This window comes from Eurosta solidaginis, chromosome 5, assembly GCF_040869045.1.
Source record: "Eurosta solidaginis isolate ZX-2024a chromosome 5, ASM4086904v1, whole genome shotgun sequence".
In the NCBI taxonomy this organism is placed as follows: domain Eukaryota; kingdom Metazoa; phylum Arthropoda; class Insecta; order Diptera; family Tephritidae; genus Eurosta; species Eurosta solidaginis.
In genome coordinates, this window is record NC_090323.1 from 35,852,742 (window position 1) to 35,877,630 (window position 24,889).

A 24,889-nucleotide genomic window follows, 5' to 3' on the forward strand; every position below is an offset into this window, starting at 1 on the left:
CCACTGTTATAGGCAATTGCATATGTAGATAAGTCTTACCTTGCGTAGTGCATCTTTGCTGCGTGAGACGTGCGAACAAACATTACAGGCATAACTTTTGAGAGAAAAGATCTTCAATTAAATCATGTTCTAAACGGAATGCTAACCTAAACTCACCGCACATTCTGATGGGTTTCCAAATGCACACGCAAATTATATTGATTGCTTAGCTGCTTGTGGCAAATAAAGCAGGTCGCATACAATTTTGAATTCGAAGGCGGCTTAGGTTGCGAACTCGCACTTGTAGAATTCATAGCACCGCTAGGTGGTTTTTCGTGTAACGTCGAAAGCAAGCTCAAATCAGTTTGAGTGTGTAATTTCATATCTGCGCCTATAGCACCGCTTGAGCTTGACGCTGTCGTTGATGCAAGATTACGGCTACAGCTAGCAAATTGATCGATTTGTTGTTGTAGTTTAGCAACTTGATCTTCTGCGCTCAAATAAGGCAGCGCATGCGAGTGTGGATGCTGTTGCAGCTGACTTTGTGTCGTACTAATCCCTGCCGAGACGACGGACCATGGTGATTTACTTCCACTCAAATGAGGCGATTGCAATGTGGGCGTAAAGCTGCCAGACGACGATGCTTTCACACTTAACGATGGTGTTTGTAAATGGTTTTGTAAGTGTTGTTGCGGTGATTGTTGCTGTTTCTGCTGCAGCTGCGTTGTTGCTTGTTGTGTTCCAAGCGAAGTTGAACTATTTTCACCGCTTACCGGTGTCTTACGTAAATTTTCAACAATCTTATCTATGCGTTTCATGTCTTTTTGTTGTTGTGAAAGAGTTTGCGCTTGCGTCGCTAATGTGTTCTGCAAAGGTGCCTGCAGCGACGTAGGCGGCTGATGCGGATAGTGATGATGATGCGACTGTGCCGGTTGCTGTATCAATTGACGTTGCTTATCAGCGGAACAGAAGCGTTTCGCATTTTCATAGTTTCCTGCGCTGCTATCATCCACCAGTGTACCAGCACACGCTTGTGTAGTTGATGCATAGTCTTCAGCGCCAAAAGGTGTGGGCATAGCATTCTTACTCGCCATTCCCAACGCATCCTGATACAAACTGTTGAACTGCTGTTGATATTTGGCTAACAGCTCGCTTGTCTTATTCAGTGCAGTTTGTGAGAAGTTAAGTGGTTGAGGCAGAAAATTTGGATAAAACTGCAACGACTTAATAAAGAAACTTTCCAGTGGTGTGGGAAGTTTGCTGCCACCAAGTAGTGGTGTATTGAAAGCGCTTGGCACTGTGGTGGCAGAAATTAGAGGTAATTGGGCACTTGCTGCTGGCACGGCATATGTTAAAGGTGACGGCGGCAGCGTGGGTGGAGCCATAGAGGTAGATGTCGGTGGCGGAGGTGTGGCTGGTGTAGGCGATATATCTGAGTCCTCTTTATGTAATGCATTAAGGAAATGTTCTGTCTCTGGTGGTGGCGCAGGCGGTGCTGTGGCTGCGCGTCTATTCGTTTTCTGTAACTTGGGGAAAACAGTTCAAAGTAAGTACGAAAAATACGAGCTACTTTGTTAAAGTATACAAAAACGTTTAATACTCACATTGTGCTGCACATCGGCAAGTCCTTTAATACCCAAAGTCTCAGCTAAATTGAGTAGCATTGGTATTTGTTCTTCGTATACATTCACCTCACCCGAGTACATGAACGTCAGAAGCGCAACAATGGCGGCAAACGATGCGCCGGGTATAATGACAATTGGATGATTTGTTGTATCCAGTGTATGAAAGAGCTCCAAAAAGAAAGTACTGTTATGAAAAAAAACTGTGAATGTTATGTGAAATGTGTTTACTTCAGAGTTTATACCTGCACGCACTGAGCACAACTCGGTGCGCCCGCAACGTACGTCCCTCAGCTGATATAGTGACATCGGTGAGGTGTGATTGATCTAACAGCACTGGCAGTGTACTGAGAAGACTGGTCTGAAAGATGGATGAAATTACAAATATAGCATTTTGATACTGCATGCAGGAAGAGTGGGAGCAGATCTTTAAAGCACTTCCTAGCGCCGCCGTAAAAAAAAATGGATGACCACGGAAAAAGAACTGGTACGATGAAGAATGCCGCGTTGCAACCGAAAAAAAGAACGCTGTCTACAGTGCTATTAACGAAACAGGAAGAGTGCGTGGACGCTACTGCGAGTTGTAAAGAAAAGCGAGACACTTTTATAGGAAGCCAAAAGCCAGTGCGAGGGGTTTGAGCTGCCAGCCACCAAGAATAACGCCCGGTAATTTTATCAAAATATTTTGCGACAGGCGGAAGTCTTGAAAGACGGGGCGTAATTAGATTATGAAGGGAATACTTCAGAAGTAATTGGCACAGGTCACCTCTTCGTCGATTTTAAAGTCGCCTTCAATAGAAAAGAAGCGGAAAAGATGGGTATGATAGTGAATGAGGCCAAAACAAATTGTCTGCTGCCGTTAAGCAAAGAGTCAGCCCATTTAAGCCTTGGGAGCCATGACACTGTTGGCAACCATATTTGGGCACCAGCACTAATGTTGGCCGATCCCGTAATTTTTGAGGAACAATGTTATATGTGATTGTGACCTCTCAGTCACAGCGGCTTTTAACCGGGACTGTGACTGAAAAACAAAAACAAATACCACGCCAACAGGAATCAGTTTTGGTGATTCTACACGACAGCATGACACTGCTAATACGCGTCCAAAAATATCGAGAGAGGTGTCAAAAGACGCGTATTGACCTCGACAACAATAATCCGAAGGCGGAAAATAAAATTTTGGGTCTGTCAAGAGATATTTGTCAAAGAAATTGAAAATTTCCATGTCGTTGTTGTAATTTTGAACATTTTGTGATACCCACAAAAAAAAATTGTCAACATACTTGTTTTGCGCGGATATAGTTTTGGTCTCCAAAACGGTTTCGGAGCACTCCGGGGTCATTTTCCGGTTTTTCGTTAATATTTTTTTAACGAGCTAAAATTTTTATTTTCCGCCTTCTGATTATTGTGGTCGAGGTCAATACGCATCTTTTGACACCCCTCTCGATATTTTTGGACGCGTATTAGGAGTGTCATGCTGCCATATAGAATTACCTCAGTTTTATATTTTTCCCTGCGGATTTTGTTGACTTTGCGTAATTTTTTGGGATATCTACTGTTATTCAGTCGCATCTTAAGTAATTTGCTCTTTGTATTGGTTCATAGCATAGAAGCGATTTGTTCCTGTGATGAAAGCCATATTTGCGTCTGTGATTGGTAACGGGAAATAAATGCTGTCACAGGCAATCATCTGTCGCTGAAGTGTACTGTGATATTTCAGCAACTGTGACAAAATCACAGGTACACAGATATTTGCGAACTCTAACCAGCACTAAGACAAAATACAACATCAGCTTTGAAGCCCAGCGGAGAATCACTCCTTCCAATAAAAGCCACTAGATAGGCATAGATAGGCATCAGATGACGCGGCTCTAGGAGTGTTCGGGAGTAAAGAAAAGTTCTTCGAATGATATACGGACGCGTTGGCGACGGCGAGTACCGAAGTATATTTAATGATGAGATGTACGAGCTTTACGCAGACATCAACATAGTCCAGCGAGTTAAGACACAGCGGCTACATCACTTATGTCTACTTTTTACAGCTGAGGGAAACATACACAATCAAATAAGAAAATACATTTTCGTTACATCTTTTCAAATATTTGAATGTGCCGTTGCCAAAATCCAAAGAATTTTCTTCGATTCCAACTATGTACTGCCTTCGAGTAATGTGTCTTTGGCGGCAATAGAAAAGTGCTGCCTGTTTCAATGAGCCGTTAGTTCTACTTTTGACATTTCGTTTCTTTTGCTGCCGTTTGATGAGGCATATTGTTGTTGTTGTTGTAATTAATGCATATAATTTGTTTTATTTGTGTTATTCATTTGCTCCCTTGTCTGTCTGTCAGTTGCTGTTGTCCATATCTCTTCCGGACCTCAATGCATTTACATATTTGACTGAATGCTTGCGAAGCGGAAAAGTGCAAGGAATGTTTTACTGACAGCAGGGCGCGTAAATGGCAAATTCTAGTTGGTCTCTTTTCCAAAGAGAAGATGTCAATTTATTTATAGCTTAATCGCAAATCAAAAACTTATTTTGATTCAAAGTTTTTGGGTTGGAAATGCATTTTGTTTAGAATCATCGATAACGCTGAAGTCGATCAAATTGGTCTTAAAATAGTTTCGAAATGATTCCGAAAATAGTGTCGAAACTATCCCATAAGTAGTATAGCGTCACCAATTACAGGACGCACAGACTACCTGATTCCCTATATGCGCTTCGCGGGGGCTCTTAAAGCCGCAATAGAGGTGGATGGCTGGCACAGCAATTAAGGCAATAATCTCGCATGGCACAGCATCTAAAAGTGTGTTAGAGTATAAGCAGTATCTGGAGAAAATCGGGACAGGGAGAAGAATACATCTATATTGGGTCTCAGAGCATATGCGAACAAATGAATATGAGAAAGCGGATGAATTAACTAAATAGGGCGCATCCCTTGAAGCTTGCTACGTAGACGTCCCAATTAGATTGGGCAAGATTAAGAGAAGGCCAGAGGTACACATGGTCAACCAAGCGGGAAAGGCTTGACGTGCCTTGACGTGTTGATTATTATGTGCAGGTCTTACAACCTTAGACTAACAAAGTTGCTTCTATCATTAAAAAGAGAGTACTTTAGACTCATGCTGCCTTCTGGCGTCACATGCCTTTAAATTAGACTTGGTCAGTGTTAGCAGATGTAGGAAGTGCTTGTGCCCCGCGATTGACAGGCCAAGACTGCAGCTATTTGGAGCTATCAGATCTAGTGGCTTAAGTCCTAGAAAGCTTCTAGTATTTGCCAAGAGGACGGAGTTATTTTTTAACATAGGTCCTGGTTTTTGATAGGCTTTTTCAGTTTGGTCGTTAAAACAAACTTCTGGTAACACTACGGACTCATTCATTCTATGTGAAGTCCTCATGGACAGGCCAGTTCAACCTAACCTAACCTAAACCAGGGCGTGAACCCAGGGCGTGAACCCAGGATCTTCGGTGTGGTAGGCGGAACACGATACCGTCACACCACGGCCGCCGCCGTGTTTAATACTGTATTATAATTAAGGTATGTGCCCTCATTTAGTCATACTTCGGAGTCAAATTTGAGGGATGTGATCAACCTGATATTAGACCTTCCTCAAAAGAACCACTTGAAAAACTTATGCATAGCTTAGAATATGTAAAGAGGCCGCTTAGTCCTTAGTAACAAAGCCTCCAAGGGTAAACTTTATTACCAACTTTTTTAACGAAGAGACCGCGTAGTACCGAAGAGAATGCTTTATTGTTAAAGAGAGCTGAAGAGGCTGCATAACACCGAAGAGAATGCATTATTGTCAGCTCTAGCGTAGATGAGACCACAATGCTTCATTCAGAATGTTTTATTTTTCTACTTCTTCAAAGGTGAACCCTCCGCACATTTGAGGCGAAGCCAGAGCAACTGTGTTTTCCCCACTAGGGGGCTGAGCCCAAGTTTAGGAGATGAAATATAAACAGATCACATCCAGCTTTTTCCTGCTTCCCGCGAGTACAGTTTTTAACAACTATGAGAGGGTCATGCAAATAATACACCGTGCCGGATTAGGTAAGCCATGGTATTACAAACGCTTCTACGATCAATTAAAAATGTACTGTTCACAAACTCAGATATATATGTAAGAATGTGAGACTTCATTCTCGATAATTGGCATTAAAGAAAATTGTTAAAAAAAATACCGTTTTAAAATGTTTTTTTAATTAATTACCTGATGATTATGCCAACGCAAACAAAATTGTTGTTGATGTTCATGTTGTTGTTCTTGCTCTTGGTGATGTTGCAGCAACTGTTGGTGTTGTTGTGAATGTTTTTGGTTGGTTGTATTAGCTGTTGCTGTAGTTGCGTTAACATTTTCCATAATACAAAAACAAAAGTGCAACCAAAATTCGTGTAAACGCTCATAAAGTTTATTTGACTTTTAAAGTAATATAAATTTTTTTATTTTAGAAATAAATAAGTTTTTTTTTAAATATGTTTGGTTATGCTGAATTAAGTTTTAAAAAGGTGTTCCACCTGTAGAAAAAAAAATTTTTAGTTATTTTCGCACTTTTTTTTTAATTAATGTTGCGGTATTATATATGTCAAAATATTTATTGCATGGATTGTAAACAAAACCAGTGAACACAAGCAAATTTGTAAATACAATCATTTCACACCTCGAGCTAATACACGTACATATATACATATATGTATATATGTACATATGCGCGCACAACTACATTTATAACATAATTTTTGTTTCTTTGTTTATAACAAATTTTCTTTTTTTTTGCAAACTTTCCACATTTTCTATCACTCAACATTTGCAATGAGTAAACACAGCGTTTGAGAGCATCTTCAGAAGCAATGAGTATGTATTTATGTACTACATACATACATACATATTTGCTACTAAATCTAAACTTAATTATCAGCGACATCGTCATAGTCATCATCGCCTATCTTCGTCGCATCCACCGTCTGCAACACTTAAACCATACAACGCTTAGCTACGCCACTGATGGCTCATCATTACAGCCGGAAAAGGTGCGGTTGCTCCGTTTTGTCTCACGGTCTACGTATATACATATGAGTGTATGTACATACATATGTCGCGTGCATTAGTCGAATGTATGTGTATATTTTGCTTATTGATTGTTGTTGCTCATTTCTCTAGAATTTTCCTAAACACTTTCCTCCTTTCTGAAATCGTATTTATTTTGTGTGTTATTGTTGCACGCTCGTTATTTTACATACATCTGTACATGCATACATACATATTTACTTAGTGGACACTTGTTTCGAAAACAAAGCAAAATGTAAACAAAACAAATCAATTTTATGGGCAATTAATGAATGATTTTGTAAAAATGTTATGGTGATTTCTTTTCTACACCAAAATGTCGCCACTTTCAGCGACAAACATTTTTAAGATTCTCACTTCGCCCTGTGAAATTATAGCCACTTAAAATGTTCAGTGCCACCCTGCATGACTTGAAAATTGTAACCATTTTTACAAAAAAATGCAGTTCGTGTGTTTGTTCGCTGTCAACTGTGATCGCAAATTGCTTTTGAGTGAGGCATGATGCGACACATATGTTCATATATAGCATTCGCTTCAGCTTCGTTTGATCCATATCATTCGATTCAGCTTCGTGTGATTCATCAGCTAATTGACAGGGCTGTTTTCTGCACCATCAATGGCAGTGAGGGCAAGTAATGTTGCATTTTTCGCCATTTTTAGGGGTAGGTTGTTGAGAAAAGATAATGATGCCCTCTATTGAGGCTAAGCTGATTTTACAACAGAACAGAACTTTTTGAAGGGTTGGCGTGAAGGCGACATTTTCGTGTAGAAAAGAAAACACCATTAGAAAAGAGAAAATAAGTGATATTTGTTGAGTGAAATATTCAAGAAATGAGCGAAGATATCTCAGAAGAATTGACGAAATATATTTAAGTGGATTTTCTAGGTAGTGAGAAATATTACTCATACGCTTCGGCACACTGCATTGTATTGTAGAGTGGAGTGTTGTTGATATACATCGTAATTAAAGGAAATTTTTATACTCAGTTGAGCAGAGCTCACAGAGTATATTAAGTTTGATTGGATAACGGTTGGTTGTACATATATAAAGGAATCGAGATAGATATACACTTCCATATATCAAAATAATCAGGATCGAAAAAAAATTTGCTTGAGCCATGTCCGTCCGTCCGTCCTTTAACACGATAACTTGAGTAAATTTTGAGGTAACTTGATGAAATTTGGTATGTAGGTTCCTGAACACTCATCTCAGATCGCTATTTAAAATCAACGATATCGGACTATAACCACGCCCACTTTTTCGATATCGAAAATTTCGTAAAACCGAAAAAGTGCGATAATTCATTACCAAAGACAGATAAAGCGACGAAACTTGCTAGATGAGTTGAACTTATGACGCAGAATAGAAAATTAGTAAAATTTTGGACAATGGGCGTGGCACCGCCCACTTTTAAAAGAAGGTAATTTAAAATTTTTGCAAGCTGTAATTTGTCAGTCATTGAAGATATCATGATGAAATTTGGCAGGGACGTTACTCCTATTACTTTATGTACGCCTAATAAAAATTAGCAAAATCGGAGAAAGACCACGCCCACTTTTAAAAAAAAAATGTTTTTAAAGTAAAATTTTAACAAAAAATTTAATATCTTTACAGTATATAAGTAAATTACGTCAACATTCAACTCCTGTAATGAGATGGTACAACAAAATACAAAAATAAAAGAAAATTTCAAAATGGGCGTGGCTCCGTCCTTTTTCATTTAATTTGTCTAGGATATTTTTAACGCCATAAGTCGGACAAAAATTAACCAATCCTTTTGAAATTTGGTAGGGGCATAGATTTTATGATGTTAACTGTTTTCTGTGAAAACGGCCGAAATCGGTTGATGCCACGCCCAGTTTTTATACACAGCCGTCCGTCTGTCCTTCCGCATGGCCGTTAACACGATAACTTGAGTAAATTTTGAGGTATCTTGATGAAATTTGGTATGTAGGTTCCTGAGCACTCACCTCAGATCGCTGTTTAAAATGGACAATATCGGACTATAACCACGCCCACTTTTTCGATATCGAAAATTTCGTAAAACCGAAAAAGTGCGATAATTCATTACCAAAGACAGATAAAGCGACGAAACTTGGTAGATGAGTTGAATTTATGACGCAGAGTAGAAAATTTGTAAAATTTTGGACAACGGGCGTGGCACCGCCCACTTTTAAAAGAAGGTAATTTAAAACTTTTTCAAGCTGTAATTTGTCAGTCGTATAAGATATCATGATGAAATTTGGCAGGGACATTACTCTTATTACTATATGTACGCCTAATAAAAATTAGCAAAATCGGAGAAGGACCACGCCCACATTTAAAAAAAATAATTTTTTAAGTAAAATTTTAACAAAAAATTTTATATCTTTACAGTATATAAGTAAATTATGTCGACATTCAACTCCAGTAATGACATGGTGCAACAAAATACAAAAATAAAAGAAAATTTCAAAATGGGCGTGGCTCCGCCCTTTTTCATTTAATTTGTCTAGGATACTTTTAACGCCATAAGTCGAACAAAAATTAACCAATCCTTTTGAAATTTGGTAGGGGCATAGATTTTATGATGCTAACTGTTTTCTGTGAAAACGGGCGAAATCGGTTGACGCCACGCCCAGTTTTTATACACTGTCGTTCGTTTGTCCTTCCGCATGGCCGTTAACACGATAACTTCAGCAAAAATCGACATATCTTTATTGAACTTAGTTCACGTACTTACTTGAACTCACTTTATTTTGGTATGAAAAATGAACGAAATCCGACAATGACCAACCACGCCCACTTTTTCGATATCGAAAATTACGAAAAATGAAAAAAATGCCATAATTCTATACCAAATACGAAAAAAGGGATGAAACATGGTGAGGTAATTGGATTGGTTTATTGACACGAAATATAACTTTAGAAAAAACTTTATAAAATGGTTGTGACACCTACCATATTAAGTAGAAGAAAATGAAAAAGTTCCGCAGGGCGAATTAAAAAACCCTTAAAATCTTGGCAGGTATTACATATATAAATAAATTAGCGGTATCCAACAGATGATGTTCTGGTTCACCCTGGTCCACATTTTGGTCCCGATCTGGAAAAAGCCTTCACATATACAACTACCACCACTCCCTTTTAAAGCTCTCATTAATACCTTTAATTTGATACCCATATCGTACAAACACATTCTAGAGTCACCCCTGGTCCACCTTTATGGCGGTATTTCGAAACGGCGTATACCTATAGAACTAAGGCCCAATCCCTTTTAAAATACTCATTAACACCTTTCTTTTGATACCGATATTGTACAAACAAATTCTAGGGTCACCCCTGGTCTACCTTTATGGCGATATCTCCAAACGGCGTCCACCTATGCAACTAAGGATTACTCCCTTTTAAAATACTCATTAACACCTTTCATTTGATACCCATGTCGTACAAACGCATTCTAGAGTCAACCCTGATCCACCTTTATGGCTATATCCCTAAATGGCGTCCACCTATAGAACTATGGCCCACTCCCTCATAAAATACTCTTTAACACCTTTCATTTAATACCCATATCGTACAAACGCATTCTAGAGTCACCCCTGGTCCACCTTTATAGCGATATCTCGAAAAGGCGACCACCTATACAACAACCACCACTCCCTTTTAAAACCCTCATTAATACCTTTAATTTGATACCCATATCGTACAAACACATTCTAGAGTCACCCCTTGTCCACCTTTATGGCGATATTTCGAAACGGCGTCCACCTATAGAACTAAGGCCCACTCCCTTTTAAAATACTCATTAACACCATTCGTTTGATGCCCATATTGTACAAACAAATTCTAGGGTATCCCCTGGTCCACCTTTGTGGCGATATCTCGAAACGGCGTCCACCTATGGAACTAAGGACTACTCCCTTTTAAAATACTCATTAATACCTTTAATTTGATACCCATATTGTACAAACAAATTCTAGGGTCACCCCTGGTCCACCTTTATGGTGATATCTCGAAACTGCGTCCACCTATGGAACTAAGGATTACTATCTTTTAAAATACTCATTAACACCTTTCATTTGATACCCATATCGTACAAACGCATTCTAGAGTCACCCCTGGTCCACCTTTATGGCGATATCTCGAAAAGGCGACCACCTATACAACTACCACCACTCCCTTTTAAACCCCTCATTAATACCTTTAATTTGATACCCATATCGTACAAACAAATTATAGGGTCACACCTGGTACACCTTTATGGCGATATCTCCAAACGGTGTCCACCTCTGGAACTAAGCATCACTCCCTTTTAAAATACTCATTAACACCTTTCTTTTGATACCCATATTATACAAACAAATTCTAGGGTCACCCCTGGTCCACCTTTATGGCGATATCTCGAAACGGCGTCCACCTATGGAACTAAGGATTACTCCCTTTTAAAATACTCATTAACATCTTTCGTTTGATACCCATATTGTACAAACGCATTCTAGGGTCACACCTTTATGGCGATATCTCGAAACGGCGTCCACCTGTGGAACTAAGCATCACTCCCTTTTAAAATACTCATTAACACCTTTCTTTTGATACCAATATTGTACAAACAAATTCTAGGGTCACACCTGGTCCACCTTTGTGGCGATATCTCGAAACGGCGTCTACCTGTGGAACTAAGGATTACTCCCTTTTAAAATAATCATTAACACCTTTCTTTTGATACCCATATTGTACAAACAAATCCTAGGGTTACCTCTGGTCCACCTTTAGGGCGATATCTCGAAACGGCGTCCACCTATGGAACTAAGGATTACTCCGTTTTAAAATACTCATTAGCACCTTTCGTTTGATACCCAAATCGTACAAACGCATTCTAGAGTCACCCCTGGTCCACCTTTATGGCGATATCCCGAAAAGGCGACCACCTATACACCTACCACCACTCCCTTTTAAAACCCTCCTTAATACCATTAATTTGATACCCATATCGTGCAAACAAATTCTAGGGTCGCCCCTGGTCCACCTTTATGGCGATATCTCGAAACGGCGTCCACCTATGGAACTAAGGATTACTCCCTTTTAAAATACTCATTAACATCTTTCATTTGATACCCATATCGTACAAACGCATTCTAGAGTCAACCCTGATCCACCTTTATGGCTATATCCCTAAATAGCGTCCACCTATAGAACTATGGCCCACTCCTTCATAAAATACTCTTTAATGCCTTTCATTTGATACACATGTCATACAAACACATTCCAGGGTTTCCCTCGGTTCATTTTCCTACATGGTTATTTTCCCTTATGTTGTCACCATAGCTCTCAACTGAGTATGTAATGTTCGGTTACACCCGAACTTAACCTTCCTTACTTGTTGCTTATGCTATTTACTTATTTTTGTTTTGTTCTTTAATCAAATGAATCTGAGGCACTCCTTGTGCAATACTGTAAATTTAAAAGGGTTGAATTTCGACAGCGTGACCTGCAGATGCTTCGAGTAGAGTCCGGACTCAGTTGCTTTGTTTTACTTTCTATCATGAAAAGCCCAGCATGCCTGTTGACTGAAAAAGTGATGTGAGAGATTCTAAGACAGATGTTACTGTATCATTTCGTAAGACTTGACTAACGCATTCTACCATACCAAAGTTCCAGACGTTAAGATCGACCGATGCGCTGGTAGTGCCCTGTTTATCCTAAAGGCTCCATTGCAAGCGTAATGCGCTGATAGCGCCTTAGGACCTACGAAAAGGTGTTAGGCGGCCAACGTGCGATTAAGTTAATGATCCGGCCTACAATACCGGAAGTACCAGATTCAGTTCACGCTACAAGTTGCATCAAAATTCTTTAGAAAGTGTTTTTCTAAAAGGAGTAGCCCCTTGGCAAGCCCCGCGAGTGTAATTGAGCCTTGGAAAGCTTCTCAATTCGGTGTTGTTTTAAAACTGTGAAAGACTTGGTAAGGAAAGGAAACGAAAGGAAAGCAAAGAAAAGAATAGAATAGAAAAGAAATGAAATGGAAAGAAAAGAAAAGAAAGGAAAGGAAATGAGAAGAAAAGAAAAGAAAAGAAAAGAAAAGAAAAGAAAAGAAAAGAAAAGAAAAGAAAAGAAAAGAAAAGAAAAGAGAAGAGAAGAGAAGAGAAGAGAAGAGAAGAAAAGAAAAGGAAAGGAGGAGAAAGGAAAGAAAAGGAGAGTAATTAAGCAAGAGAAAAGAAAAGAAAAAAATAAGAGATTAGAAAAGACAAAAATGGAAGGAAAAGAAAAGAAAAGAAAAGAAATGAAAAGAAAAGAAAAGAAATGAAAGATTAGGAAAGCAAAGGAAACAAAAAGAAAGGAAAGGAAAGGAAATGTAAGGAAAGGAGAATAAAATTAAAGAAAAAAAACTTTTTTAAAAATAAGCGTTTATTATTGGTTAATAAAATTTACTAAAAAGTAGAAAATAAATTGACTGTAAAGAAATATAACACAGAAATAAAAACAAAACGACAAAAAAATTCCTTATTGTACATAATTATATATTTATAACATTAAAACTTTACACCTACATTATTAAATCTTACAGTTTATATCACAGTCTTAATTGTTCCAATAAAAGCGTGTTAAATTTTGATGGTATAATTAAGAACATTTAGGACCTCCTTTTCTTGCTATACGATAGCAAAAATTAACAATGAGTCATTGATTTTTCGACTCCATGTTATCGGTTTGCTATTGATCGATTCGCTATCCAAAAGATATCGATATGTTACTGAATTCTATCTATTTATTATCGAACAAGAAAGGAGAATAAAGGAACGGAAACGAAAGACAAGCGATTTTGGAAGAGTTATCGATTTGTTATCGAAGTGTAATAAACTTGCTATCGATAACAAATATCAACAATGAATCATTGATTTTTCGACCCCTTGTTATCGGTTTGCTATTGCAAATGTATCGATTTATTACCGGAAAACTATCGATTCGCTATCGAAAAAATATCGATAATTTACTGAAATCTATCTATTTATTATCGAAAAGTTATCGGTCATTGAACGAAAAGTAATCGATATATTACTGAAAAGTGACCGATTTATTATAGAAAAGTTAGCGAAAATTTATCGGAAAATAATAGATACCTTATCAAAAAGTTATTGATTTCCTATCGAAAAGATATCGATTTTAGTATCGTTTTGTTATCAAAAAGCTATCGATTTACTACCTAAATATTATCGATTTGATATCGAAAATTTTTCATTAATTTTTTCCTACAATTTAGCGGGGCGGGACGACCTACATATTTTATTTTATATAAATTTTCGATCAGAAGTTTTTCGTGGCAAAAATACACTGGGAGTGTTTGCCAAAACACAGTCGAGGGGCGATCCCGCTTAGAAAAGTTTTTCTAATCCACTTGAACCACTACATTTAAAGAGCTTAGCTCCTTAAGCTGTAACAGAAGGATTTTTATATGCACATGAAAATAAATTAATTAGTTTGTGCAAGGAAGTAAATTACCAAAATTTACAAAAATAAATAAAATTCTAGCTGGCCGTCTTGCTGAGTTCTCGTAGCTATATAAATCTCAGGAATCCCTGGCAGATACCATAACTCTCCACCGCACCTGCCCTTACCGACTGCACAAACGCCCGCCAGGCCATAATCTAGCCAGTACTTGACTGGCCAACATATCAACGCTTGCAATTAAATTAAATTTATTTAGAATTTACATATTTAAACCCATCAACATTACATACATTTGTGTATACATATTTGTTTATGGCGGCTGCTTGTTGGTTGTATCTCTTTTTTGTTGTCACATTTAAAGGAATGACAGATTTTTTTAAGCAAAAAGGCAACGCTTATTGTAGATGTTTAATGAAGAATAACAACAACAAAACACTTAATCTTATTCCAATTTTTCAATTGCACAGTAGGGTGTTCCTTTTAAAAAACCTCGCTGCCATTTTCATATGAATTTAAGCTAAAAGAAGTGGTGGGTTCGGAATATTGCGCTGATCCGGACTCAAATGGATACAAGCTGCCAGTTCACTATAGAGTTTGTCAGACGGAAGTAGTAGCCCTGACTGAAGCAGAAGAAACACTGGAGGAAAAGAGCTTAATCTGCAGCCGCGTTGCGTTAATTTTTATATTGACAGCCAAGCAGCAAGTAAAGGCAATAATCTCTATAAGAAACCGGGACCTATGTTGTGAAATTTGGCAAATACTGGAAGCTTTCTAGGGCCTACTGCTACTTGAGTACTTGATCGTTTCCTCGTCCAAATCCGCACTTTCTAAATCTGATGATGTTAGAAGGCAGTGTCTAGTAAAATTACCCATCATAAGCCTACAGTCCCTTTTTTGTAACTCTTAGCTTGTAAGACCTGCACATGATCTTCAACCCTTTTCAGCCGCGCGCTTGGTTCTACGTACCTCCGGTATGGTCAAACGTTTGCAACTCTCATCTTCCATTATTCTCATCCAATCTAATTGGACTGCCTACGGTACAAAGTGCAAGCGATGCGCCCTCTTTAGCTCATCCGCTTTTCCATTTCCATATATGTAATCCCATATGCCCAGGGATCCAATATAGATGTGTGCCTAGCCCTATCCCGATGCTTTCCAGGGATTGTTGACACTCTAACACATTTTGAGATGTTGTGCTCTGCGAGCTTGTTGCCTTAATTACTGCGTGGCTATCAATGTAAAAGTTGACGCGGCTGCAGTTGAGGCTTTTTTCCTCCAGTGCAGGGTGTAGGATCTATTTATCTCTTTTGACTACTTTGGAACCATCGGTGTAGATGTTTAACGCCTCGTCCGTCATTTCGGCATCCTTGCGCCAACCATCCCACTTAGGCATGGACCAATTTGGGACCATGTACCTCTTCGTAAACAAGCCCATATTCGTCTTCTCCACATTGGCATTACATGCTCAGGTATGCATATTCCGATGCGCCTGATCCATTAAAGAGCTAATTGTTGAAAGACACTGTCCACTTGTAACAATTGCATTGTCATCTGAATTAGCCGTAATTTTTACGGGTTTCACTGCGTACGGCCTGAGATGCTGGTTGAGGACCAGCATCCACAGCAGAGGTGACAATACCCTGCCCTGCGGCGTGCACCTGTCCACCGATTTTGTGGCCTCATACAGTCGCCACTGCGAAGTAATCTTCTTGCAATGAAGTATGCAGTCGATCTATCTGGTTTGTATTTCGTGTACTGCAATGTACTTAAGACCCTCCATGATCACCGACTTGTCTTGGGTGTACGCATGTTGAAATTTTGGAGTACAGTTTTGTTGAACTTTAAATACACATCTATGACTTTCTCAAAAGTATTGAGCAGAAACGATTTTAAGCTAATGGGTCTATAGTCTTTGGGACACATATTACTGGTCTTCTCAGACTTTTGTAGGAAAACGACACGGACAGCTTTCTAAGAGCTAAGGTGTATCATGTTGTTGTTGTTATAGCGATAAGGTTACTCCCTGAATGCTTTGGGGAGTGTTATCGATGTGATGGTCCTTTGCCGGATACAGATCCGGTACGCTCCGGTAGCACAGCACCATTAAGGTGCTAGCAGAGCCTCGTCTGTTAGTGAAACAGGATTCGCCACGGATAGGTGAGGTTGCCAATTGGGTTTAGAGAAACTATATATTGCGTTGGCAAACCTTGAATCTGGTATTTTAGTCGCCTCTTACGACAGGCATACCTACCGCGGGAATATTCTGACCCCTAACTCGCTGGGGTATCATGATCAAGTCTTATGCACCCGTCGTATATTGTTTTAAGTCATTCCATGGTCACCTACTCAAGACTTGTATCATGGCATCGTATACCCTAATAAATACACAGAGTATAACTAACTGACTACCTAACTTAGCGAACTCATGGGGCAAAGTAGACAGTTTCTGAATCTGCAAAATAGTGGTATTTGCAATGCGTTTGTATTGTTGTAATAGCATTTTACCTTGCTCTCCACTTTTTTGGCAACACACGACTAGCATGTTATTTGTGTAATGAGAAACCGAAATTTACAGCAAATCGGCATTTTTTGTCCACATCAAACAAACAAACAAACCGAAGTGAAAAGGCAGACATCAGATTTAGTCGATCACTTTGATTGTTTTCATGAATTTGCCTGGCATCCATTTGATGCATAGCAAGTGCATATGTAAGTATGTATGTATGCATGTATGTATGTATATATTCTTAAATTTCGCAACTTTCAGCTGCATGTCAGTTAGTCGATTTGTTTTTGTCCGAGGGCTATTTATACCGGTAAAAAAAAATTTTTCAATTTCGTCAACGTTTTATCACCCTCCACAACCTCAGCTATGGTGTCCATTGTCGCTGTCGCTATCTAACAAAACTTATAAGTTTTACCTATTGTAATTTAATTTTATTTAAATTTTGTTTGTTATTGTTGTAATAGTTTATGTATGTTTATACCTCTCCTGCAGCTTCACGATCCACCGCACTATACCGCACACCAGCAATAGGTGACATGTTGAAAAATCGTTTTTGCAAAATCTAAACAGAGAATTTCAATGATGGCGACATTGCAAAATCACATTGACAAACAAAAAAAAAACATGCACTATAAGTGATTAGGTTAGTGGTGGAGGCGGCATTTTTGTAGCCGGAATACTGCCAAAGTTCTAATTGAAGTCATTTGGAAGCGTTATCATTAGTGACGATTCAGAAAGTGTGACAATAGAGACAACAAAGAAAAAAGCAAATATAAGTATGCAACCGCAAGTAATAGAATAAGCGATTAACCCAGTGGGAAAGTAAGAGGAATGTAGATTTCTATGCAAGGGAAAAACGATTTTTCACTGCTTTTTCCCGGACCGATCTGCTTATATAATCTTGAAGACTATCGATTTGGTTTGGCCTCTCAGGTTCTTCGCTGAAGTCGGTCAAAGTCACCAATATAAATCTTCAGTCCATCTAATGTAAGCCACCTTCTCTTTCAATTTCTTTATAAGTCCACTCCGGTTTTATGCCACTAATAGATGTCATCTGTGGAGGAGGTAAATAAACCCCATGGCAGTTGCGCTCAAAGCGATGGAAGGACTTTGATTACATCCGGCCAAAAAGTGGCGAAATTATCCTAAAACCAATCTCGAAATAGGTCTGAAATGTTGACCAAAGTAATGATGTAATTATCCGGAGATAGGTCCACAATAATCACGGGTTAATCATAAAAGCAATATGCCCTAAATGGTATGGAAATAATTGCCAGTCGATCCTGAAAACAATACCGAAATAGTCCCATAGGCAGTTGCTCCCAAATTGATGGAAATTCTTTGATTACATCCGGCCAAAGAGTGCCGAAATGATCCTAAAATCAATCCCGAAATAGGCCTGAAGTGTTGATCCCGGGTTAATCATAAAAGCAAAATATACTCCTAAATGGTATGGAAATAATTCCCAGTCGATTCTGAAAACAAATAGTCCCCCATGTAATCTTTAAAATCATGCCGAAATTATCCAGAGATGGTCCCAAAAGAATCCCGAAACGGTTCCAATATGATCAAGAAATATTTCCGAAACTATACAAAAACACTCCCGAATTGATAAAGAGATAATCCTGAAACGATACTAAAATAGTACCGAATCTATTCCGAGGGCAATCCCGAAATTAATCTGAAATTTTTTTGAAGTAGTCCCGAAACGATAACAAAGTATTGCCGAAACCATTCCGAAGACAATTCCGAAATCAATCTAAAATATTCTGGGTTAACCTCTACCCAAAATGATCCTATGTAGCACAGAAACTATCCAAAATACAACCCCGAACTGGTTCCGGAATACTTCCATTAAGATCCTGAAAACTGTTTCGAAATTATCACGAAATGTTAACGAAGCTACCTCGAGAGCAATCCTGAAATGTTCCGATGTACTCCCAAGGCATCAAAACTATTCCGAAAAATTGTCCAAAATAATTGCGAAATTAGCCGGAAATGTTTCCAAAATTTACCCCGTTAAAATATAGAAATAAACCCGAAAATATGACTAAATGCCACCAAAATGTTACTAAAATAGTCCCGATGTTCTCCCAAAAACTATCCCAAATACTCCCGCGTAGTGTCTACCATAACTGTACTTCCGGCAGCTTTTGCAACAACCATTCCTGAACATGTGGATACTATTAGGTTGAACTGGCCGGTCAATAAAGACCTCACATAGACTGAATGTTTACCAACTGAAAAGGAACGAGGGTAATATTACAGAGAGCGGAACATTCAAAAATCCAGCCATATAGTTGGATCGTAGATATTTGGGCCCGTGAGCTTTCCGAAGAAAATATAACATGCATGACCTAGCTTCCTCCTAGCTATATAGAGCTCAAAGTCAGCCTTCGTAGGAATCGAAAATCATTCCATTCAGAACACAGCTACTGCGTAAAAATTGCTTTCACCTATGTAAGTAGCGCTAAGTCTACTCATGCATTAATGCTTGTACGTAAATGCCTATGTTGCCATTTATGTATATATGTATGTCTTAGTAAGTGTGCATTGTTCTTGTAGTCTATTTACGCGCGCATTTCGCGAAAAACTAATTTAAGGAATTTCCTTCATTCCAATATTTCAATTTAGGGTATGTCGGATTACGACGAGTGGATAGTCCGAGTTGTATACATTGTTCATTTTGTAATTGTTGTTGTGAGCTTATTATGTCGCCAAGTATTTTATCTGCAATAAATACGAATTATTGTTCTTGATGTTACTAAATAAATAGTTGGTTGTTTGTTTTTTTTTTTTTTTTTCATGCATTATTTCCACTTAATTTTAACTTTGAGGTCTTTTCAGATATCTCTCGTGCATTTGTTTTTGTTAATTCTATGTCATGTAGGTTTTGTTTTATTTATTTATTTTGTTATGTGTATTATTATACATATTTTGTTAAGGTATGCTTATTTATGTTATGTTATGTGATGGTATGTTATATTTTATAATGTTATATTATGGTATACCATGTCTAGTTATCTTATGTTTTTTTATGTTATGATATGTTACGCCATGTTATGTTATGTTACGTATGTCATTTAGGTTTTGTTTTATTTATATTATTATTTTGTTATGTGCAATATACATATTGTTTGTTTATGTTATGTTATGTTATAGTAGGTCATATTTTATAATGTTATGTTATGGTATACCATGTCTTGTTATGTTATGTTATGTTATGTTATGGTATTATATATATATTGTCATGTCATTTTATCTTATGTTAGGTCATGATATATTACGTTATTCTATGTTATTATATATATATTATATATATACATATGTACATATATTTTTGTTATTTTATATATGGGGTATTCCATCCCATTTCGACCAATTTTGAACCCGACCCCTTTAGAATTGGCTGCAAGTTTTTCTTCTTTTTCTAGCTTACGAAAGACATTTTTCAGAATTTTTTCAAATTTTTTCATCCAACTAAAAAAAAGTTATGAATTTAAAAAAAAAACACCGTTTTTATTTTCAAAATGCTATAACTTTTTCAAAAATTGACCGTTTGGGATCTAAAAAATTTGTTTTTAAATGTACTTTTCGGAAAAAAATACAAAAAAATTTTTAAAGTTTTTTTTTTAGTTTTTCAGTTGTTCGAGATTTTTCGAATTTCGACATTTTTTTTTTCTCATAAAAAACTTCAATAAATTCTGCGATTTTTTTTATATTTCTTTTATTTAATTGAAAAAAATTTTCAAAAATAAAAATTTTTTTATCAATTTTATTTATATAACAAAAAAATGTAAGAAAATGATTTTTAAGTTCTCTTTTCTATATATATTATGGTAATCTACGATTAAAATGATATTTATTTATATATTTAAATATTTTAATCGTAGATTACCATAATATATAAAGAAAAGAATACTTAAAAAACATATTCTTATATTTTTTTGTTATATAAATAAAATTGATAAAAAAAAACGGTCAATTTTTGAAAAAGTTATAGCATTTTGAAAACAAAAACGGTGTTTTTTTAAATTCATCTTTTTTTGAGTTGGATGAAAAAATTTGAAAAAATTCTGAAAAACGTCTTTCGTAAGCTAGAAAAAGAAGAAAAACTTTCAGCCAATTCTAAAGGGGTCGGGTTCAAAATTGGTCAAAATGGGATGGAATACCCCATATATAATGTATGGTTAAGTTGTTTTGTTATTTTATGTCATATTATGTTTTGTGATATTATTTTATGTTAATTTAAGTTTATTTCACTTATGCTTTGTTATTTTAAGTTTTGTTTCATTTTGTTTTTTTATTATGTTATGTTAAGTTATGTTGTGTTATTAGATTTAATACAAATAGTTTATATCATAAAATTTGTTTTCATTTTCAATTTTTAAACTTTTTAGCAAAGAATTTTTTGGTTTTCACTTCCAACCACAGCCAACTGTTGCCAACACAAATAACCGCCAACACTTATCACATGCTTCCCACACACACACACACATACACACAAATGCGCTTTTCTCCAGTTCAGACCAAAATTGTTGTCACTTTTCTGCTCATTAACTAAAAATAGCTACTTTATTCATATATTTTCAAATTTTCACATAATTTTTCACAGCTTTGCACATTTTATGTGACAAAAATTATATTTTGTGTTTATTTCAAGTAAATTTTTTATTGGTTCTTCTTATTCTCCGCAAAAGCTGTCCACTTCACACATAAACCACAAACAACTTTCTCTGTTTTTTTTTTTTTTTTTTTTGGATTTCCAAATTTAAAAATTCCGTTTGGCTCAAATACATTCGCAGTACTTTTTTCTCACATATTTCATTTCCATTTTTTGTTTTGTAGTTGTTAATGATTCCTTATATTTTTTGCTGCCACTTTGACGATGCAGCTGTCGTCCGAAAATTATAAATTTAAGCAATCCAGCCCAGCTAAATGTGGTGGCTATTTATAGTGGGAAGCAGCAAATACGGCAACAACTACTAAGAGTAATTTTATGATGTGCGCTGGAACCTGAGTGTATGTACATATGTATATCCTTGAGCAGGAATTTGTTAAAAAAAACAAGAGTCAAATAAGCGGGGTTAACATTGACCTACCGTCTGACAATAACAACAGGTGTTGACTTCCAGCACAGAACACAAGGTATGCTTCGAGGGAGGAAGAAAGAAGATCCTAGACAATGGTAGGGATGTTACCATCTACATAGAAAAATGTAAATGGGAACTGAGTATACTCGAATCATATGCAAGACAGTTAGTCTCAACAACTTCTTGACGCTTGCAGTGTCTTTCGTACGGAGCACTACGACATAGAGAGACCTGCTGGATTGCTCTAATACAGTACAGGGCCAGGGACGAATGCTGTTTGTTGTCAGCCAGGCTGCCTAATAAGCATTAGTATCCAACCTGCTAATACCGTAAATAATACGGAAGTGTCGAGCTTCGATGGCGTACTATACAGCATCTCAGTGACCGTTTTTGCTGAGTCTCCGGGTACAGTAACGTTAAAGGAAATACATTTTCTGATGAGAATACCGGTAAAGGTCGTAAAATCTATATAAATGAGACGAACAATTCCGTATGTCCAACGCTGTTTCATTGTCTAAGAAAAATCAAGGAACACACTATTAGGGAAACAAACTTACAGTGAACAAAGCGTTATAACGAATGAGTTTTCTTCTCAAACTAATCAACTCTGCCGTGAGAATGATTAAGAACTAAATAAACCTGCAATAAGAGTACTTACGAGTGTCAGCAAAGGTCACCGCGATATCGCACCGTTGCTTTGACGACGCAGTATAAAAATTAACTTGCTCTGCAAAGTATATCAAGTAAAGAATGTAGAGGAGTCGAATCATCACATTTTCTACCGATATTCATGACAGCCAAAAATTCAACTTAGATAGTCTGGCGGACGTGATTCATTACATATGCAGAATCAACGCCAATATACCCAATGTATGTCTCGCTTGAAACGTATACCCACAACCATCTTTTCAATTGCAATGTGGAACTCACGCCTCTAATACCAATATATCTTTGGTTCAACCGTGTTGAAACTGTAATGACAGTTTGTGAGTAATCGCACCTATTGGATGAGACGAAGCACTGCTACAACAATAACAACAACCTAGTAGATCACCAATAACTGACCTCTATGCAAAAATCAGCTCAATAGTCAATCAGCGTAAAACGCAGGAATCGGAAAAGCACTTTTGAACCTTGGATCAGCTCATAAAATAATTCCGACAATACTTGCAGAGGATTTCATGGTCTACAACTTTTTGAAGAACGCATAACGCAGCTCGACCATAGGAAGCACAGTAACAATTTTTTTGACGGTTGATCTCAAGCAAAATTTCTTTCCGTGCAATATGCGAATTTTTATAACTCCTCATATTTTAATTGGCCAGCCTATAGACTTCTTCAGTAGTTCAATTTTATCCATAAATTATTTTGACTGGTTAGCAACAGCAAAAACGGTGATCACTATCCTTACAAAGCGGCGTATTCCCACTATCAGGAATATTTCGGTTGGGACCAGCAAATACAAACACTCACTTCAACGAAATATCTAGCCGTGGGGCTAGACAGCACGCTCACAGTGAACCTGAGATAGATTAATGGCAAACATAGGTGCTCCAAAGCTATGTACAAGGAATCTGCTCTCTTATACGGCCACGGTTACTTCCGCTAATATCTCCACAAAATGGGCAAGGTTGAAAACCCTAATTGCCTTTACGATGGCGTGCTCCGGCGGCTTAGGGGGCTTAGAATATACCCGCGGCAGGTATGCCTGTCGTTAGAGACGACTAAAATACCAAATTGATTGAAGGTGTTGTGTAACGCAACCCTTTCAATATGTTGCCAGCTCAAAATATAGCTTCTCCAACCCAATTGTCAACCTCAACAAACCGTTACTTTAACAGCCGAGGCTCTGGCGACCCTAAGTTCCTCATGGAACTAGGAGGTGAGAGGGCGGTATGGCCTTGAAGGTTTCATGTAGTCATACTAAATCGTTCCGGAGATGATCGGGCTGGTGTCTTAATGGTTCTTGTTAACAGAACCTACCGGATCTGCATCCGGCAAATGACCATCAGAGGCCTTATCGCTACAACAACAACAAAGTTTGCCAGGGAACTAATCACACGGATATGTCGACATTCATCTGACTAAATTTCTAAGCGGCCACAAAATGGAAAAGGTTGAAAACCCGAAACGCCTTTGCTGTGGGGAATTAGATGATGTACGCCCCTTCTTCGTATGCGAGGACTTCATGAACAGCTAAGGTTAAAGGCTGCTTTAAAGGTTTTTGAACAAATTTTCCCGAATTTCGAATTTTTGCCAATAATAATAATATTTTGCAAGAACAGTAATTGAGTACATTTTCGAAATATATTTTGAAACATGCTCTGGCTGGTGTATGATAGAATTGGTTGGTTCACTGATTAACGATTTTAGTAACTTTTTTTTTTAACACTACTTTTAGAATATATTATTATTTTATTTTCCTTTTATTTTTATTTTTTACTATAACATTTCTTAGGCGCAAGGATCTGAATTTTTTTCAAATCTATTTCGTTTTTATGTTTCAAATTATTCTCGTTTGAATTCTTTAAGCACAACCTTCTTTTACAAAATCTTGAGGAACTCCAACACTTTACAGCCGACAATAATTTTCAAAACACTTTTTTCACTTACAAAAAATGTAACGGTTTTTAAGCGTTTTGTAATTTCTTCATTACCGCACACCGTTCGATTTGCAACTGAACGACCAACCTGGCTTCTTTGATGGAGATTTTTCTAATGTTCATTTGCATTTGAAAATACAAATTCAATTTTACCAAAAACAAACCACTAAATGCACTCAAAAGCATTAGAAATACTGCGACGGCTGAGATTTTTTGAGATTTCGCCAACATTTTCGAAAATGTCCACTTTCAAATGATTTGTCTTTCATTCTGGCGTACATATATATGTATGTATGTGCATACTTGTTTAAACATCTCTCTCCGAATATCTAGAGTATCTAGTACTTCTATAGCCATTCTTGCTTTCTTATTTATTTATTCTACGTTGACAAATAATTGTCTCACTAATTTTCCTATATTGACATTTAGAAATTTGGAAAAAAAAGGTGATTGTGAGGAGAGAGTGGCGACATATATCACAGCTACATATATTTAAATCGTTTTCCACCTGATCCTTCCAGCGGAGTGGGGACCTCCCTATTTCATAGGCAGGCTCGGATAAAAATACTTTCTAGGCCGGAGCTTCATCTTTCATT

At 37.3% G+C, this 24,889-nt stretch overlaps 1 protein-coding gene across 9 annotated transcripts in view; it reads right to left on the reverse strand.

Moving 5' to 3' along the window:
• The window catches only part of LOC137233787 (protein tramtrack, beta isoform), a 34,916-nt gene extending 10,503 nt beyond the window's left edge, over nt 1-24,413 (reverse strand). For 2 of the 9 annotated variants that reach the window (XR_010947563.1, XM_067757148.1), the window contains exons 1-6: nt 24,229-24,400; nt 5,811-6,115; nt 1,847-1,962; nt 1,584-1,788; nt 157-1,505; nt 40-94 (exon numbers count right to left, since the gene is read on the reverse strand). Coding sequence is in view for 8 of the 9 variants with exons in the window: in XM_067757148.1 (XP_067613249.1) it covers nt 40-94; nt 157-1,505; nt 1,584-1,788; nt 1,847-1,962; nt 5,811-5,960 (1,875 nt within the window). In the remaining variant the exon portion in view is untranslated. Of the gene's footprint in view, nt 1-39; nt 95-156; nt 1,506-1,583; nt 1,789-1,846; nt 1,963-5,810; nt 6,116-9,606; nt 9,723-12,045; nt 12,604-24,228 lie in introns of those variants that run through there. The other 7 variants (XM_067757151.1, XM_067757150.1, XM_067757149.1 and 4 more) reach the window with 7 other exon arrangements.
• Between the last annotated feature and the right edge of the window lie 476 nt (nt 24,414-24,889).